At 42.8% G+C, this 17,975-nt stretch overlaps 1 protein-coding gene across 1 annotated transcript in view; it reads right to left on the minus strand.

Moving 5' to 3' along the window:
* The window catches only part of PRR16 (proline rich 16), a 151,039-nt gene that overhangs the window by 33,492 nt on the left and 99,572 nt on the right, over positions 1-17,975 (minus strand). The window contains exon 2 of the mRNA XM_053474076.1: positions 5,921-6,818. Coding sequence (XP_053330051.1) covers positions 6,060-6,818 — 759 coding nt within the window. The 3' untranslated portion in view covers positions 5,921-6,059. The remainder of the gene's footprint in view (positions 1-5,920; positions 6,819-17,975) is intronic.

The raw sequence follows: 17,975 nt of genomic DNA on the forward strand, positions 1-17,975 counted from the left end.
GGTGCAAACATATTATACCAGTCTCTTATGGAGGGAACAATGACAACTACAAATACAACACCATTCATACAAAGACAACATAAGCAACACACATCCCATTATACTTTTAAGCAAATCTTTCTAGTTATTGCCATGTTTCCAAAATAATCCTTAATATGCTGTTTGTAGCCCTAACACTAAGCATCACTACTTGCATAGTAGATTATGGCGTATGTGTAGAGGCAATTGGATGGATATTTTGGCTTCTAGACTTCCCTTATAGGAAGAATTAAGACTATGAAGGGGTTTTTAGTATGCTGAGATACAGATGATACACTTAGATTCATTTAAAAAATATATTTGTCATGGAAATAAACTGTGCAGTCAACAAGACATGTCCAGTACCTTCCCATTAGCAGAGATGTTTATTCCTTTTATGAAAGCTCTTACCCCCATATTTCTAAAGAATTATCACCCTGAATTTCTCACCAGTTAAAATGCAAATGTTGCATTTGAAAACATTTTTTTAATCAGTGGCATAATGCTAAATGCTACCCCCTCTACATATATGTAATCAGTTTTAGATTAAAATGGTCATTTATCAGAATATATACACAAGTTAAATTAGTACTCATTACAGCTGCTTACCTGTCACTCTCCCTTTCACTTTAGGTGTCTGCAAGCATGAAAGACGTGCAGCAATCATAAAGCTGCAGACAATGTGAGCAAATACAGGGAGAGTGGTAAGCAGCAGTAATGATGTTGACAGGAACCAGGGGACAGCTTTCTCGTGTCTACAACGTGGACATTTACTCTAGGATAGTGTATTGTTCCCGAATTGAGTATTGAGTTAGGTATTCTAGAGACCTGTCTCATGAGTGGGAAACGTGGTCATCCTACAGATAAATCATTTGACTGCACTGCGAATCATTTTTCCAGATGAAATAACAAATGATGCATGTAAACGCTCCAACTGCACTCTGCTTTATTAAATATATGCATTCTATTCATAATTTCATAATATCAAACACCTTATAGAGGTAATTAGCAGTACATATCTTTAGTCTCAGCTTCAAATGACCAACCTGACCCTAAAGCCCCAGGGGCCTAAATTATATTCCTGATATATAATTAAAAAGCCAAGGGACATATGTAAATTCCTTCATGAATGTCAATGTTATCAAGTACTATACCGGCAGGGGGGTGAAAAAAAATCCTGAAGTGAAATCAAGCTGTTTCTTTTTTTTTTTTAAATCTGCCTGCAGTCAGTATAAAGTCAAAATGTGAGCCATGAGTGATTGATGGCTACAAGCTGATTGTTTCCATGGTTATTGTAATTGCCTCCCATTGTTATTACTCACTGAAATGGAAATTAAAAAAAGATATATTGGTTTATGAAGAAAATGTCCTTCTCGAGCATTTTATTTAATACAATCATAGCTGTTTTTAATTTGAGATTTTAGTTTCATGCCCTTCAGTGTGCTAATAGTGTCTTGGTCAATGGAGTATACTCATGTAAGCATTAGACAGAAGAGTAGGAGGGGGCGACAGGGCTACCTGGATAGAGGTTGAGTGAGGTTGAGGAGCTCATGGATCTCCCTCGTATCTGGCCCATTTGAACTATGAAAGTGTGTGCTGTCCGGAGCAGCCTCCTAAACACTTAGTAGCCTCATGCTGTGCACCCTTCAGCGGCAGATCCCCTGGGCGTGGCCCAGAACATGGGATACACAGCTCAGTAACTGCCATGTTCCAGGCCTAGGATAGCCACCCCTTAAATATTCCACTGGTCTTGGTCAGCATACAAAAAAACACTCCTGCCTCACATTAACTATAGGGCATATATTAACCCCTTCCGTACCGGGACGTACCTGGTACTTCCTGGTTAACAGTCACCGGTAGACCGGGACGTACCAGGTACGTCTCCTCCAAAAAACGCCCCCACATCACCACAATCGCGGTGATCGTGGGGGCGCTGCTGCTGCCGTCTGCCCAGGACTCCTGGGCAGACAGCACAGCCTGTCTAAACCCGCCCCCAAGCCTACGATCACTCCCACGGAGTGATTTTGTAGGCAGAAACAGCGATTGCAGAAAAATCTGCAATCGCGGTTTCAGCTGCCACAGGCAGCTTCAGGGAATGGGGGGGTGTTGAATGGGTCCCCACACTTGATCCAACACCCCCCTGCTGCCTGATCGCTCCATGAGAGCGTCAGTGCAGCGTTAACCCCTTCAATGCGATCGCGGCATTGAAGGGGTTAATTGCCGTTTTGTAGGGGGCTCTGCTGCTGGTGGTCTGCCTGGAAGCCCAGGCAGACCAGCAACAGCAAAAACGACCCCCCAGAAGTCCTCTGATCAGTCCTGTAGGACTGATCAGAGAGACTCCTCCCCTACAATCTCCAGTCTATTGGAGATTGTGTCCCAGCTGCCAGAGGCAGCTTCAGGGACAGGGAGACAGGGTTCTTTGGTCTCCACATGAGTGTGGAGACCAGCCCCCCCACCCCCTCCCTTGCTCAGTTAACCCCTACCCCCCCTCTTCCTCAATTAACCCCTTCAATGCTGCGATTGTGTATGACCCCCCATCGCAGCATTGCAGGGGTTAATATTAGTCCCCACAAGCTTGTGGGGACTAAATATCAGTCAATGCTGTGCTTCAATGGAGCATCAGCATTGAAAGAGTTAAAAAAAATTAAAAAATAATAATAATAAAGAAAAATAAAAAAAATTAAAAAATAAATAAATAAATTAATTAATAAAATAATAATAATAAAAAAAATAAATAACAGCACTGACCTGAAAGTCCAGGGTGCTTCCAGGTCAAATGCTGGGCTGGGCTGATCCGATCGCTCCTAGCCAATAGGAGTGATCGGATCATTATGGCAGCCCATGGATGACCCTGCTCAACAAAGAGAGAGGGGTCATCTAGGTTAATTATGAAAAAACACAAATTATTAATAAATAAAAAAATCATAATTATTACCTGATCACTTGTCGGTGACATTTTAAGTCGCTGATTATTGATCGGTCTCCCTGATTGATGTCAGCGGCCTAAACCTGTCACTTACAAGTAATCTGATAAAAATATTTAAAAAAATGTAAATGCACATGTTCCAGTTTTGCCCTCATAGCTTCCTCAAAAAATGCATGAACCATGCATGTGAGGCCTTGTTGGAATCATGGGATGTTGGTGAACAAAATGTGGTGTTTTCTTCCACTGTTGCACTTATGCTGTGCAAGAAATTCAGTGCAACATTGAAATGTATGCGTTAAAAATGCAATAAAATAATTTCCCTGTGAAGTTTGGCAGACATCAGTGAAGAAATGGCTGGCTGAAAACTGTCAAAACTACCCTAGTTGAACACCTTGACTCGTCTACTGTTCATAAATATATACTTTTATGGGGTAATTTACAGTGGGGGGCTTCCAAAATGTCCCAAATGGGATATGGGCCCAGGAAACCAATTTCTGAAAATTCCAAATTTGAAAACTAAAATGCACATGTTCCAGTTTTGCCCTCATAGCTTCCTCAAAAAATGCATGAACCATGCATGTGAGGCCTTGTTGGAACCGGGGGATGTTGGTGAACACAATTTGGTGTTTTTTTCTGCAGTTGCACATATTCTATACAAAATATAATATAAAATCTAAAGCAACATTGCAACATATGCAAAAAAAACAAAAAAATATAAAAATACCTCAAAATTTGGCAGCAATTGGCGATAAAATCCCTGTTTGAAAAGTGTCAAAATGACCCTAGTTGTACACCTTGACTTATCTACTGTTCATAAACATATAATTTTGGGGGGATAATCAGTATCTGTGACAACTATTGCAGTTATTAGACTACCATGCCAAATTTGAAAAAAATTACATTTCAAAAACGTAATGCATGCCTTGCAATATTTCCCTATACTGGTCAAAATAGATAAAAATCCTGGCCATGTTGGGTGGTTTCCAAATCAGGACAACTTAATGAATATATTTGGGATACTTTTTTCCCATTGGTTCAATGTGTGTACAATTTGTATGTATACAAAACTGTAAAAAAATGCGCTTTTTTCATTTTTCCCCCACTTTTTCCAGTTTATTTCAAACAAAACAATGTACTACCCAGCTTAATATGGTTTCAAATGAAAGCCCTACTTGTGCTGAAAAAAACAATATATGATTTGTGTGGGTGCACCAATTGATAAGAGAGAAATTACAGTTGAAGAAAGACATGGCAAAAACACAAAAACGGCTCTGGTCCTTTAGCGACACGTTAGTATCAAAATCCCGGTCCTGAAGGGGTTAATGTGATTCCCTCATTATTTTGTGCAATTGTGCTTAACACCATCCCTGGACGGCTGCAAACAGGCTACACATTTTGGATATCCCATTTTCACGCAATGGCACAAATCATTTCTGGTGTGTTTGTACCCTTCAAGGACTGGGTTGGAGCATCACTGATTCAGGGAATCTACCTCTCTGCTCAGTGTGCTCAATAAATGTCTCTTTGTATTCCGAATTAAGCAGTGCAAAAGATTCAAGACAGCAACTTCTTCAGGCGCTATTATGTTATCAAACTGCATCTAGTTTCTCATTGATAAGCAAGTATACAATGTCCTTAATGGGTCACTCCAGCCATCATATGTATTTTTAATGCATCTTGCCTTTAAATGTTCATGGTGTCTTCCTTCCAAGACAGAAACTTCCAACAGGTGCCGTAAACAATGTCCTTAAATGGGTCATTCCAGCCATCATATGTAATTTAATGCATGATCTCTTTACATTTTAATTTCTCCCTTGCAAGTCCATGGGGGGATTCTGCAGAATCCCCCAAATATGCATTTGTCCCTTTACCCTCCCCCAGCTCTATGCAGAGCAGGGAATCTGTTTGGCCAAACACATATCCTTACAGGTGATAAAATTACCCCCTGTCAGCTCCACAAATGGCTCAGGGAATGCTGCGGGCAGGCATCGTTCAGACTCTTGTGACCATATGCTGAAATTGCTTCAAGCAGCCATTAAATGTCAAGAATCGTCATGCCATGGAGCAGGAGGGCAGCTCACAAGGTAAGCTTTTTGTCTTTAGGGGGGGCGCCAGGTACAGTAAACTGTTTCTGGATGCCTGCCTTTTATTTTAAAAGGATGTTGAGCTGTGTGTTTAAATAGCCAGGCCTTTTACACACAAGAGATTTGGTTTTGAAGGGATATATTTCACATAATGTTTGGCATTTTACTACTAGTTTCAATAATATTGTGTATTTTTTAACAACCACTGTACTCATTCCAATTGTTAACTCGGATTAAAAAATATTACATTTTAGCGTAAATTTGTGACTTGTAATAGTGTAAGGTGACTATGATTACCTACTAAAATCAATATACATTATCACAGTTATGTATAACGTCATCCTGTTATGTGCATTTTTTCTTCAGAACATGTCAGACATGCACCGGTAGAGATTTCTGGACGTTAATCGTGTCTGACATATTTCCGGATACATGGCCTGGTGAAGAATGTTCAAATATGTCAGTTCATGGGAAATAAATATATGAATATATCCTGTTGCACATGGTGTAACTGACAACATTTTTTAAAGGAACAAATATTGGCACAGTAAATACAGTACATTCTTAATTCTCTCGCTGTCCATGGACCTCTCAAAAGCTTGCACTAGCAAGCAACTAAAGTGGAGGAAAGATATAGACATGAGATTGAGATAGAGCGACTTAAAGGATGGTTTGATGAAAGGATGCTTTGATGGAGTGCAGAGAATTCCTGTCACTGCTGCACCAAGTTTCTCTCTCAGGATTCAAACGTTGCACCTGATATCTTTGTATCCTCCTCGTGGTGCAACAGTGACAGTTCCAAAAGGAGAAGCTTCAACATGGAGCCATTAACTTTAGAGTCAGCCGTGTCCACATGAACAATGAACATTGCTGGAATTGGCATTTTACTTACCATCTGATTGTTATTCCACTTCAGAAGATAGGAGGGTTATATTCGAACTTTTTATTGCTTTAAGGTACTCATTGTCAAATCATTTTTATGTTCATGTAGATTTACCTCAAAATGAAAAATATATATATATATAAAAATATCACACTGTTGTAGTAGTTGATTTCCTCAGGATAGTTTTTTGAGGTTTTGGTGCAATCGGCGGAGGCAAGACACCAGGCTTTTGGGGAGGTTGACTACTACTATTACTACTGTTTATGCCGAATCCTCCATTTTCAAGGGGAAAAGCTGGGAGAGGTGGCGGTTGTAAAGGTGGACAATGATGAGGAAGTTTTCCAGCTAAATGGACAGACTCCCCATGCAGATGTACCTCTCTGTTTTTTACTTCAGACCGAATATCACAGTCAGGACAGTAGCCATGATATAGTACATTTTCACTAAAGCGCACACGTTCTCTTGTTGTAGTCTGAGAACAGCGTTCTTTTTCTGGTCTATGTGTCATAGGCTGCGCTTGTAATTTATCCACCTTAATATTATGAATGGCACATCTATCACCGTTGGGAACTTTGGTAGGTACTCCAGGTATTTCACCATTCCGTAGCAAAAGTCCATTATTGGTTACAGTACTTGCTGAATTATTTAACCTATGAGTATCTTCAAACTTCACCGGTGTTAATCGTGGCGGTGGTGGAGGTGGATTAGGCTTTCTAAGTACTGTCAGAACAGCCGATGGATGTGCGGGAGGTGTTATTAATGGCGCATTTGCTCGAACCTTTATCTTCTCTAAGCTTGAGGCTGTTGTGCTGCTGGAGCTGCTGTTCAGCGTGTCGGTTTTGGAGCTGTCTGTCATCTCATCCTCCAGCTGTAGATCTGAAGTGAGAGTATCAATTTGGTCAACCACCTACAAATAAGAAACAAGAATGAATATACATGTTGGAATAAATGCTTTACTTCAGTCTACGAATCTTTCTAATAATTAATATAATTTTAATAACTACAGTAAAGTATATCAGACATTAGTGTTATTAATCATAGCTATTCTTATACGTCAACACAAAATACTTCTTGAGTTATGTCTCTTCTGGCTCATTTGTCAGGTTTATTGATATGGCTTTTCTTAAACTTACTTCTATTCTACTCACTACTCCTTTTTTAATCTGCCAGCAAATAGCAAAGGGAAAGATTTAACAATGGATGAGAATAACCAGCAAAGTGATGTAAAATCTCTAATGGTTTAACAACAATTTAGAAAAACGATCTATCACTTTCTCTATCCCATTAATTTACTATATGTTGCATCAGATATATTGTGGTTTAATTTGACAAATAGTATTTTTTTTAAATCCCAATTATTGCTTTTCAAGGTCGGGCATTGAAAACCTTAAGGATATTCTGGTCGATAATTCTATAAAACCATATGATCAATTAGCCGACCAATTCTGTCTACCATCTACAGAAGTTTTTCCCTATTTAAGGATAAAACATTTCTTAAGGTATGCACTTTAAGGCTGATGCAAATATTCATTCAAAATTAGGCCACATTCTTAATCGAAAAGAATCCAAGAATATTTTGACAAAGATACATGAGGTAATAGAAAAGACTACTCTAATACCATCTCTAAATGGTCTAAAGTGACACGGACACAGATTACAAGAAAAATTGGCAAAATGCAATATCTTTAACCCACAATATTATACATTCCATTTCAATTAGAGAAAACTATTTTAAAGTTCTAAATTACTGGTATTGGATTCCGACTAAGTTATGCTTAATGTTCCCTGGAGCATCAGAGATATGTTGGAGATGCAACAGGGAAAAAGGTGATTACATACATATATGGTGGTCATGTAGGGTGGTTAGTCAGCTGTGGGACATAGTTTTTGATCTTTTCATAAAATTGGCAGTATGTAAGATAACTAAGTCTCCAGATATTGCTCTTCTTCATCTACTACCATCTACCCTTTCTATTGATAATAAAATTTTACTAATACACTCTTTATTGGCAGCTAAAATTTTGATTGCCAGGTTTTGGAAACATAACCATTTTTTTCAGTGGTCGCAATTGAAGAAACAACTATTATACCAACTACAAATGGAAAAAGGGCTTGGATGGGTTAGTCAGACTCACTATAGAAGAATAGTAATTTATGAGGACTGGATCTCAAAACTAAATAATGTTTAAGCATACCTATAGTAATTATAACACCCCCGGCTTCTTCCTTTTTTTTTTTTTCTTTGCTAAAATATTAGACACAACTGCTTGTTTGATAATAAGTATTTGTATTGCTGCTGAAAAATATTTGTATTTATGAATTATGGCATGTCCCCCTCCCTTATTTCGTTTCTGTTATCCCTTACCCTGTTTAAAAAACCTTAATAAAATAAATATTTGAAATAAAAAAAAAAATCCCAATTATTGCTTTTCACTGATGTTGCTAATTATTATCAGGATTGCATATGAGCTTAGTGTTACTTTTTACTTTTGAACATAATTTTAAATAGCATTTTGGTTTCATAACTTATATGGAAATATATAATAAATTAAATTGTTTCTCTTTTTAGTGTAAATAGACACATAGTAAATTTAATTTACTGCTTTATCTACAGACATCACCAAGCTTAAATGCTGTTTTAATTGTGAGTATTACCAGAAATTAATCATTGATTTGTTTTTCCAACGTTTTAATATAGTGCTATAAATTACTATGCCTTTTTCTGCAAGCTGAAGGTTCATGCTAATATTTTATGCAATTAATATATTATGTGTAACCGATTTCTACAATTTCTCACAGGGCAAGCATCAATCAATTTTAGAGTTACAGATGTACTGATAAACATATATTAGTTTTGATTAAAATAATATTGGTTTTGATTAAAGCTTTTTTAACATTTGCTCTCAGCGGTCATATACAATGTCTTGTACATTTGCATTTTAAGTCATAAACTAAAAATGTTCTGTCACACGTATCTAGATTATGTGTACGTCGCAAAAAAACCACCAAAACAGTGATTTTAAATTTAAATCACGCTTATAATAATACCTGCATACCAGTATGTGGTTTATTCTTTAATTTCTCAATGCTAATATCTATGTAAGATAGTGAATATAATACAAAATGGCTCAAAACATTTCAATTATGAAAGTTTGTTCCACTTAGTTTCCAGACTTACAGTACACAAAACAATGTATGTTGCATAAGATTATATATTAATATGCACCATTTCAATAATACATATGTTTACTATGATAATTATCAAAATTAGATCATGCAAGGATATAACTCTTAAATACAGATTGCTAATGTTCTTGTGTGAATGATTGGCAATGTTGGTGTTAAAAGTGCCACATTTGATAAATACAAAGTTGTGAAATAAAGCAGCCCATGCTTGGGGATGTATTTACTAAATTTGGAATTAGCAGGATAGTTGCGAATTTCACTCTTTTGATCACTCCGATAAGCTTCTTCAATCATAAAAGCTTACTTGTATAATGTATAGAAATCAATGAGATTATGAAAGGCCATCTCAGCATGTCCACAGGAAAAAAAATGCTAGGCTTTGGTCTTGCAAATACATAATAAAGTTGGCGAACTGAAACCACAAAGAACCTGCAAGCTCCAGCTTTAGTGAATTATCCCCATACATCATAGAAGTCACTCAACTATAAATTCCTTTTCAGCTATAAATCTTACTATATCCATTGTGAATCCATTTAATTTGTATCTGTAACCCAATAAGAAAGGTATTAAAGAAAATGAAATTGTGATTGATAAGCTCAGTGTTACGTTACGGTATATTTGTATGTCAAACCACAGGATTTATAGAAAAATAAAAGGATGTTTGTATATTTTTCACCTCTTAAGTTTTTCTGGAACATAACGATTACAATGTAACCTGTGAAATGCTTGTCAATGAAAAAATATTGATTGCATAAAAAAACGTGATAATAATGTAAATTTGAGATTCAGTGTCATTGCCCTTTATCTCTAATTTTCTAATTCAATCTTTTCTAATATCTGGTTTGTTAACATACTATTTTAGTGATTTAAAACACTAGTAAAATATCTTTATTTGCATTTTAACAATTTCATTTCTAAAACAAAAGCGTATTATAGGGCGAACAATTATTGTCAACTATGTTAGACTCCTAACTGTTACTCACCTGCCCTCGGCCCCCATGTTGCCGCAGCAGCCGCCACGCAGGAGAGGGAGACCCCCCTCCACCGCACGGCCACCTCCGCAGCAGCCCCCACGAAGGAGAGGGAGACCCCCCTCCACCGCACGGCCACCTCCGCAGCAGCCTCCACGAGGAAGAGGGAGACCTCCCTCCACCGCACGGCCACCTCCGCAGCAGCCGACACGTGGGAGAGGGAGACCCTCCTCCACCGCACGGTCACCTCCGCAGCAGCCACCACGAAGGAGAGGGAGACCCCCCTCCACTGCACAGCCACCTCCGCAGCAGCCGCCACGAGGGAGAGGGAGACCTCCCTCCACCGCAAGGCCGCTTCCACTGCCTTCCTCTGAAGTACCGCGCAGGAGAGGCAGACCTCCTGGTACACGGCATCCTGCTGCTGCGCAGGCGCGACCTCTAGTGGCGAACTCGCATACTGCGGGAATTTATGAAGGGAGACTACGCCATCCACAAGATGGCCGCGAGTCACAGACACCGGAAGTGATGTCATGAGGGGCTGATGGGAGATTCTGACTTCCTCCGCGGTTCTCCATTTAAACCCCTCAGACCAGTTTCACCTTGCCTTCTGATGGTTGTCTATGCCTTGTGCTAGTGCCCAGATAGCGTTTCCTGATTCGGTATTCCTGTGTATGATCCTGGCTTGTCTGACTTCGTTGTTTTCCTGAATCCTGACCTCGGCTCTGTTATTTGACTATCCTGCTCTCCGGTATCCTGACCTCGGCTCTGTTATACGACTATCCTGCTCTCCGGAATCCTGACCTCGGCTTGTTATACCTGTTCTGTCCTGGAGTCCTACCTGACCACGGTGTCTCCTACTACTTGTACGTGACAGAATCAGAAGGCCATCATGAGACCCGCTTCGGTGGGACTTCAAGGTTCCTGTGAGGATCGTCTGGATGAGATGGATCACCGTCTGGATCAGTTTGCCCAGGCGTTCCAGACACTTCTACAGCGCACTGATCCCGGACTACAGGTGCCTCCTCCAGCAGTAGCACCCCCACCAGTTCCGTCTCCGGCTTCAGTTCCTGTGTTTCATGCTCCGATGAATCTTCCACCGCCACAACGTTACGGAGGAGACCCTGCTTCATGTCGGGGGTTTCTCAATCAGTGTGAGATACATTTCGAACTTTCTCCTTACGCCTTTGCTTCTGACCGGGCTAAGGTTGGCTACATAATTTCGCTCCTCACCGACAAGGCTCTGGCATGGGCATCTCCTTTATGGGAGAGGAACACTCCAGGAGTTCGTTCCTACTCAGAATTTGTGTCTGCACTACGCTCCGTATTCGACGTTCCAGGCAGGAGGGCAACCGCTTCATGCTCTCTCTTTAACATTCGTCAAGGGGTTCGTTCTCTGATGGACTATGCTATTGAATGTCGCACCCTTATGGCGGAGGTGAACTGGACTGGCGAGGCACTGATTGCAGCCTTTTTGAATGGATTATCAGAGACTTTGAAAGACGAGTTGGCTGCTCGAGATCTTCCCTCCGACCTAGACTCTGTAATTTCATACGTGACACAGATTGATCTTCGTCTCCGCGAGCGTCAGGCGCAACGGGACAGTCTGAAGGCACGTGAGAGAGGACCTGCTTTGGGTGTGCTGGGTCTGTCCTCTGTTTCCAGCAGTACTCGGATGACTGTTCCGATTCAGGTATCATGGTCTGAGGGTTCCGTTTGCACAGAGGCTTTTTTGGATTCAGGAGCTGCAGAGAACTTTATCGATGCCCGTTTTTGTGAACAGCAGCTTATTCCCACTATGCCTAAGGAGATGCCTGTAAGACTTGAGGCCATTGACGGCAGACCACTTCATCCTGCCCAGGTGACACAGACTACTATTCCGGTGACGCTCTCCGTTGGCATGCTTCATAACGAGAGACTTCAGTTCTTAGTTATCTGCTCTCCCTCTACTCCAGTCATTTTGGGTTTTCCGTGGTTGCAGACGCACAACCCTACCATCGATTGGTCAGCTGGAGAGATCACTTCATGGAGTCGAACCTGTGGGGAGCACTGCACCGAACCCATTAGACTGGCCATGGTGTCTACTACTCCGGAGATTGTCGCGACAGCCCTTCCCAGTCAATACCGAGACTTTGCGGATGTGTTTGACAAGAAGGAGGCTGAAAAGTTGCCCCCGCGCAGACCTTACGATTGTCCCATTGATCTCCTTCCGGGTACCATGCCACCCAGAGGCCGAGTCTACCCCTTGTCTGTTCCTGAGACTAAGGCCATGGAGACATACATCGAGGAGAATCTGAAGCGGGGTTTCATCCGTCGGTCAACCTCCCCGGCGGGCGCTGGATTTTTTTTTGTCAAGAAGAAGAACGGGGAGCTGAGGCCATGTATCGACTATAGGGGCCTGAATAGGATTACGAGACGCAATTCGTATCCTATACCCCTCATCTCCGAACTGTTCGATAGGTTACGTGGGGCCCAGATCTTTACCAAGTTGGATCTTCGTGGGGCCTATAACTTGGTTCGTATCCGTGCCGGCCATGAATGGAGAACAGCATTCAATACACGTTCCGGACACTACGAGTACCTAGTCATGCCGTTCGGTCTGTGCAATGCTCCGGCAGTGTTTCAGGAGTTTATCAACGACTGTCTTCGGGACTTCCTTCAACAATTTGTCGTTGTTTATCTGGACGACATCCTCATTTACTCTGCGGACTTACCCACCCATCGCGAACAGGTGCGTCAAGTATTGAGTCGTCTGCGACATCACGGCCTGTTTGCCAAATTGGACAAGTGCGTCTTTGAGACCCGCAAAGTGACTTTCCTGGGATACGTTATCACTCCTGAGGGGTTCGATATGGACCCATCTAAGGTACTGGCGATTAAGGACTGGCCACGGCCTATAGGCCTCAAGGCACTTCAGCGCTTCCTTGGTTTCGCCAACTACTACAGACGCTTCATCCGTAATTACTCAAGGATTGTTGCACCTCTCACAGACTTGACCAAGAAAGGGGCCAATGTCTCAGAGTGGTCCTCCGAAGCCATCTCTGCGTTTGCTCTTCTCAAAGAGAAGTTTACGACAGCCCCGGTGTTACGGCATCCCAATCCTCTTCTGCCGTTTGTTCTGGAGGTGGATGCTTCTGAGTCGGGAGTTGGAGCTATACTCTCCCAACGGGCTTCCTACAGCGGACCACTGCATCCGTGTGGCTACTTCTCCAGGCACTTTTCCGCAGCTGAACGGAATTACGATGTCGGGAACAAGGAACTGTTGGCGGTTATCCTGGCCTTGGAGGAGTGGCGCCACCTGCTGGAGGGGGCTTCTGTACCAACGTTGATCCTGACGGATCATAAGAATCTCCAATATATGGAGTCGGCCAAGTGTCTCAACCCTCGTCAGGCCAGGTGGGCTCTCTTCCTCTCCCGCTTTCCCTTTGTGCTGACTTACCGTCCCGGTTCAAAGAACGCTAAAGCGGACGCGCTATCCCGCATGTATACACGACCAGACGAGGAGAATAGAGCGCCTGAACCCATTGTCCCCTCTACCAAGGTCGTTGCCGTCATTCGGTTGCGGGGTTATGCTCCCCTGCTGGATCGCATCACCCGCTCTCAAGGTCAAGCTCCGGATTCCTTGCCTCCAGGGAGATTGTATGTTCCTCCCAGTTTGCGGCTCCCTATCCTACGCACGCTTCATGGGGCCAGAACCTCGGGACATGCGGGAGTGGCACGCACCAAGGACTTACTTTCTCGGACCTTTTGGTGGCCTCACTGGGGCAGGGACGTTACAGCTTTCGTCCAGTCCTGTACTAGGTGCGCAGCCAACAAGTCCTCTCGTACTCGTCCTGCTGGTCTCCTTCGACCTCTTCCTTGTCCCTCGGTTCCCTGGACTCATGTGGCCATGGACTTTATTGTTGAGTTGCCTCCGTCCAGGGGACATACTGTGATCCTCGTGGTGGTGGACCGTTTCTCGAAGATGGCGCACTTCATTCCACTACGGAAGTTACCCAACGCCTCCACCTTGGCTGATATCTTCATCCGAGAGATTGTTCGGCTCCACGGAGTGCCATCTGAAATCGTGTCGGACAGAGGCACCCAATTCGTAGCAAGGTTCTGGCGCGAATTTACTAAGTCCTTGGGAATCACCTTGGCCTTCTCTTCGGCTTATCACCCTCAGACGAACGGTCTAGTGGAGAGAGCGAATCAACATCTGGAGCAGTACCTGCGTCTCTTCATCAATGACCATCAGGATAATTGGGTCAATCTGCTGCCGTTCGCAGAATTCGCACGGAATAACGCGCTCCAGGAGTCTACCAGGATCTCTCCGTTTTTTTGCCTTTATGGTCTCCATCCACAGTCTCTCCCAGAGACGTTGCCAGTTTCTCCTGTTCCGGATCTGGAAGAGAGGCTTGCTTCCATCCGTGCTACCTGGGCTTCGGTTCACTCTGCACTGGAACGCACCGCTCAGCTCCAGCAACGTCAGGCCAACAAGAAACGTTCTCCCAACCCCTCGTATCGACCTGGCGATAGGGTTTGGCTGTCTACGCGGTTCCTGAGACTCCGGGTCCCTTCCATGAAGCTGGCTCCACGGTTTATTGGGCCATTTCCGGTTTTACGTCGGATTAATCCAGTGGCCTACGAGCTCTCGCTACCCAGAACGCTTCGCATTCCTCGGGTATTTCACGCCTCGCTATTGAAACCTCTGGTCTGCAACCAGTTTACCCGAGGTGCATGTTCCACGGCTGAGACTGCCAGGAGGGCTTCGGAGGGGCGCACTCCTCAGGTCATCCTCGATTCCCGGCGGCAGCAAGGCAGCCTACAGTATTTGGTGCAATGGAGAGGTCTCGGTCCTGAGGAGCGTTCCTGGATACCAGCGGCACGACTCTCCGTTCCGCGTTTGATACGCGCATTTCACGCTAGACGCCCTTCTCGCCCTGGTGGTCGCCCTGAGGGCGCCCTTTTGAGAGGGGGTACTGTTACTCACCTGCCCTCGGCCCCCATGTTGCCGCAGCAGCCGCCACGCAGGAGAGGGAGACCCCCCTCCACCGCACGGCCACCTCCGCAGCAGCCCCCACGAAGGAGAGGGAGACCCCCCTCCACCGCACGGCCACCTCCGCAGCAGCCTCCACGAGGAAGAGGGAGACCTCCCTCCACCGCACGGCCACCTCCGCAGCAGCCGACACGTGGGAGAGGGAGACCCTCCTCCACCGCACGGTCACCTCCGCAGCAGCCACCACGAAGGAGAGGGAGACCCCCCTCCACTGCACAGCCACCTCCGCAGCAGCCGCCACGAGGGAGAGGGAGACCTCCCTCCACCGCAAGGCCGCTTCCACTGCCTTCCTCTGAAGTACCGCGCAGGAGAGGCAGACCTCCTGGTACACGGCATCCTGCTGCTGCGCAGGCGCGACCTCTAGTGGCGAACTCGCATACTGCGGGAATTTATGAAGGGAGACTACGCCATCCACAAGATGGCCGCGAGTCACAGACACCGGAAGTGATGTCATGAGGGGCTGATGGGAGATTCTGACTTCCTCCGCGGTTCTCCATTTAAACCCCTCAGACCAGTTTCACCTTGCCTTCTGATGGTTGTCTATGCCTTGTGCTAGTGCCCAGATAGCGTTTCCTGATTCGGTATTCCTGTGTATGATCCTGGCTTGTCTGACTTCGTTGTTTTCCTGAATCCTGACCTCGGCTCTGTTATTTGACTATCCTGCTCTCCGGTATCCTGACCTCGGCTCTGTTATACGACTATCCTGCTCTCCGGAATCCTGACCTCGGCTTGTTATACCTGTTCTGTCCTGGAGTCCTACCTGACCACGGTGTCTCCTACTACTTGTACGTGACACTAACAAGCTAAAAACATTTTACTGTCTTCCACTTTATTGCTCAAATCTTCCTGTCTTTAGATTAATGGCAATTTTTTTTTAGATCAGGCATACATTTATGCCACATTTAATTACTATTTAAGTCTTTGCGAAACAATCTGAGGAAGATCACATTGAAATTCCACTTGAAATTGGTAAATTGCTTTTAATTGTGCATTGGTTTTACCTTGATAATTGGTTTTTCCTTGTGCATTTATTTCTTAAACATTTTTTCTTAATGTAATTTAACAAAAAAGTATTTTCTCTCTAGTATTGTCACCAGTCACTTTTTAAGTTTAAGTTTAACTCCCATGCCGTAGCCCCAGGAATGACTACATTGCATACGTACCTGTATGTGTGCGTGTGTGTGTCTGTGGGGGGGGTAACTTTAAGAGAAGCTACAGCTCCAGGGGTGCGGTGCACCACTCACTTCCATTTTTGCACTGCATGTGGCAGCTGAAGCGGCCAATCGATGGCAGGAAAGCACACGCAATATTTGCTGTAGTTCATACTCTTTGACTATAACAGCTCTGACCTGATGGTATTTAATGCCATACATGGTGATTCAGAAATGGCAGGGGTTAATGTTCTTGTGTCAATCAATATCACAAAAAGTCAAAAGTGAATTATTTAAAAAATCGTCTATTTAAAATAATAAGACGCTTTCACATATGCACCACTAGATGACATTGTAATTTACATTTGCACTACTTTATTATACTCCCACAGAGAATGTCTGATATGTAAGAAATGTACAAATTACATTTTATTTATAGTTCACAATATAATCCTCCAATTTGAGATTGGACTGGTGTTAAAGAGATTTTATCTCTGTGACCCAAAACCAGCTAACTTAGTACCCATCCCTTCAGTGAAAGATATTATTATGTCTTCTCCCCCTAAGTGCAGTACTTTAAATATTAAATATAGTCTCAATCATCACCAATTACTGTAGATAATAACTAAATTATAATACAATGCAACATAAATTCAAAAGAGGAAAACAAAATGAGTTAGTATGTTTTTATTCAATAATCTGATTTTCATGATAAATTATTGTATTCATTATAATGCATTTATTTGTAATTAATTTGGAAAAATGTGACTGTTTGATAAATGCTATGAACAATGACCTCTGCTGGCAAACAATTACATGTTATGATGTTTTTAACAATCCTGTATTCATGAACTGGAGAAAGGTATATTTCATTATTTAATAAACTGTATTTATTATTTAACCCCTTGAAGTGTTTTGGTTATTTAGTTAACTTGTAGGTGGGAGACTGTTGATGTTGTTGCCCTTCAGTAAACGCAGCAGCCCCACTAAATTTCTTTAACATCAAATAGATTGGATTGTGGTTTTAGTAGTAGGGAGTTCAATCATTTTTTCATTCATCCAAACAGGATGATGGGTGGCTAGGAGAGATGGCTTTACTGAGACATGCCGAGACGTATTGATAGATGCTTCATGTAATTGCATGAAGCATCTAGAAAAAAAACCCATTGTGACTTAGACAGTTCCACTTATCAACTCACACTCGGGAACTTCCTAAGTTAGGCTACCCAGGTCTCTAAGTGGCTTAGCGAGGAAATGGGGCCGCGAATCCCTTAGAGTTCCCCTGTATGCTAATATTGTGTGTCTATGTCTGTATTACTGTGACTTTCAGGGCTGAAAAACAATGTGATACCCTCAAATCTGTCAAATATTGTGTGCGCATAGAACAGAGCCACATGGACCTTTAGGTCTAACAGAGGCTGTCAGAAGGTATGAAAACATGCAAGATTTGTGTGAGCCTATTCTTAATCAAGGAGGTTAAACTCATGTACCATTAAGCTTTTTAAAAAAGCTGTTAATTATTTATCTCTACTAACAATTGTATTTATTGTACAACTTTACAACTTGGGTGGGGTGATAAAATATGGCTCTGACCAACAATATGGCTCTGAGATGAAACAAGTCACTACCACATTCTCTGGGTGCCACCTTTATAGCTATATATATTTCAGCAATATTAAAAAATTACTATAGTTGGGTCTGTTTTACTTGCATTAACACAC

The sequence above is a fragment of the Spea bombifrons genome, chromosome 1 (genome assembly GCF_027358695.1).
Source record: "Spea bombifrons isolate aSpeBom1 chromosome 1, aSpeBom1.2.pri, whole genome shotgun sequence".
NCBI classification, from domain to species: Eukaryota; Metazoa; Chordata; class Amphibia; order Anura; family Pelobatidae; genus Spea; species Spea bombifrons.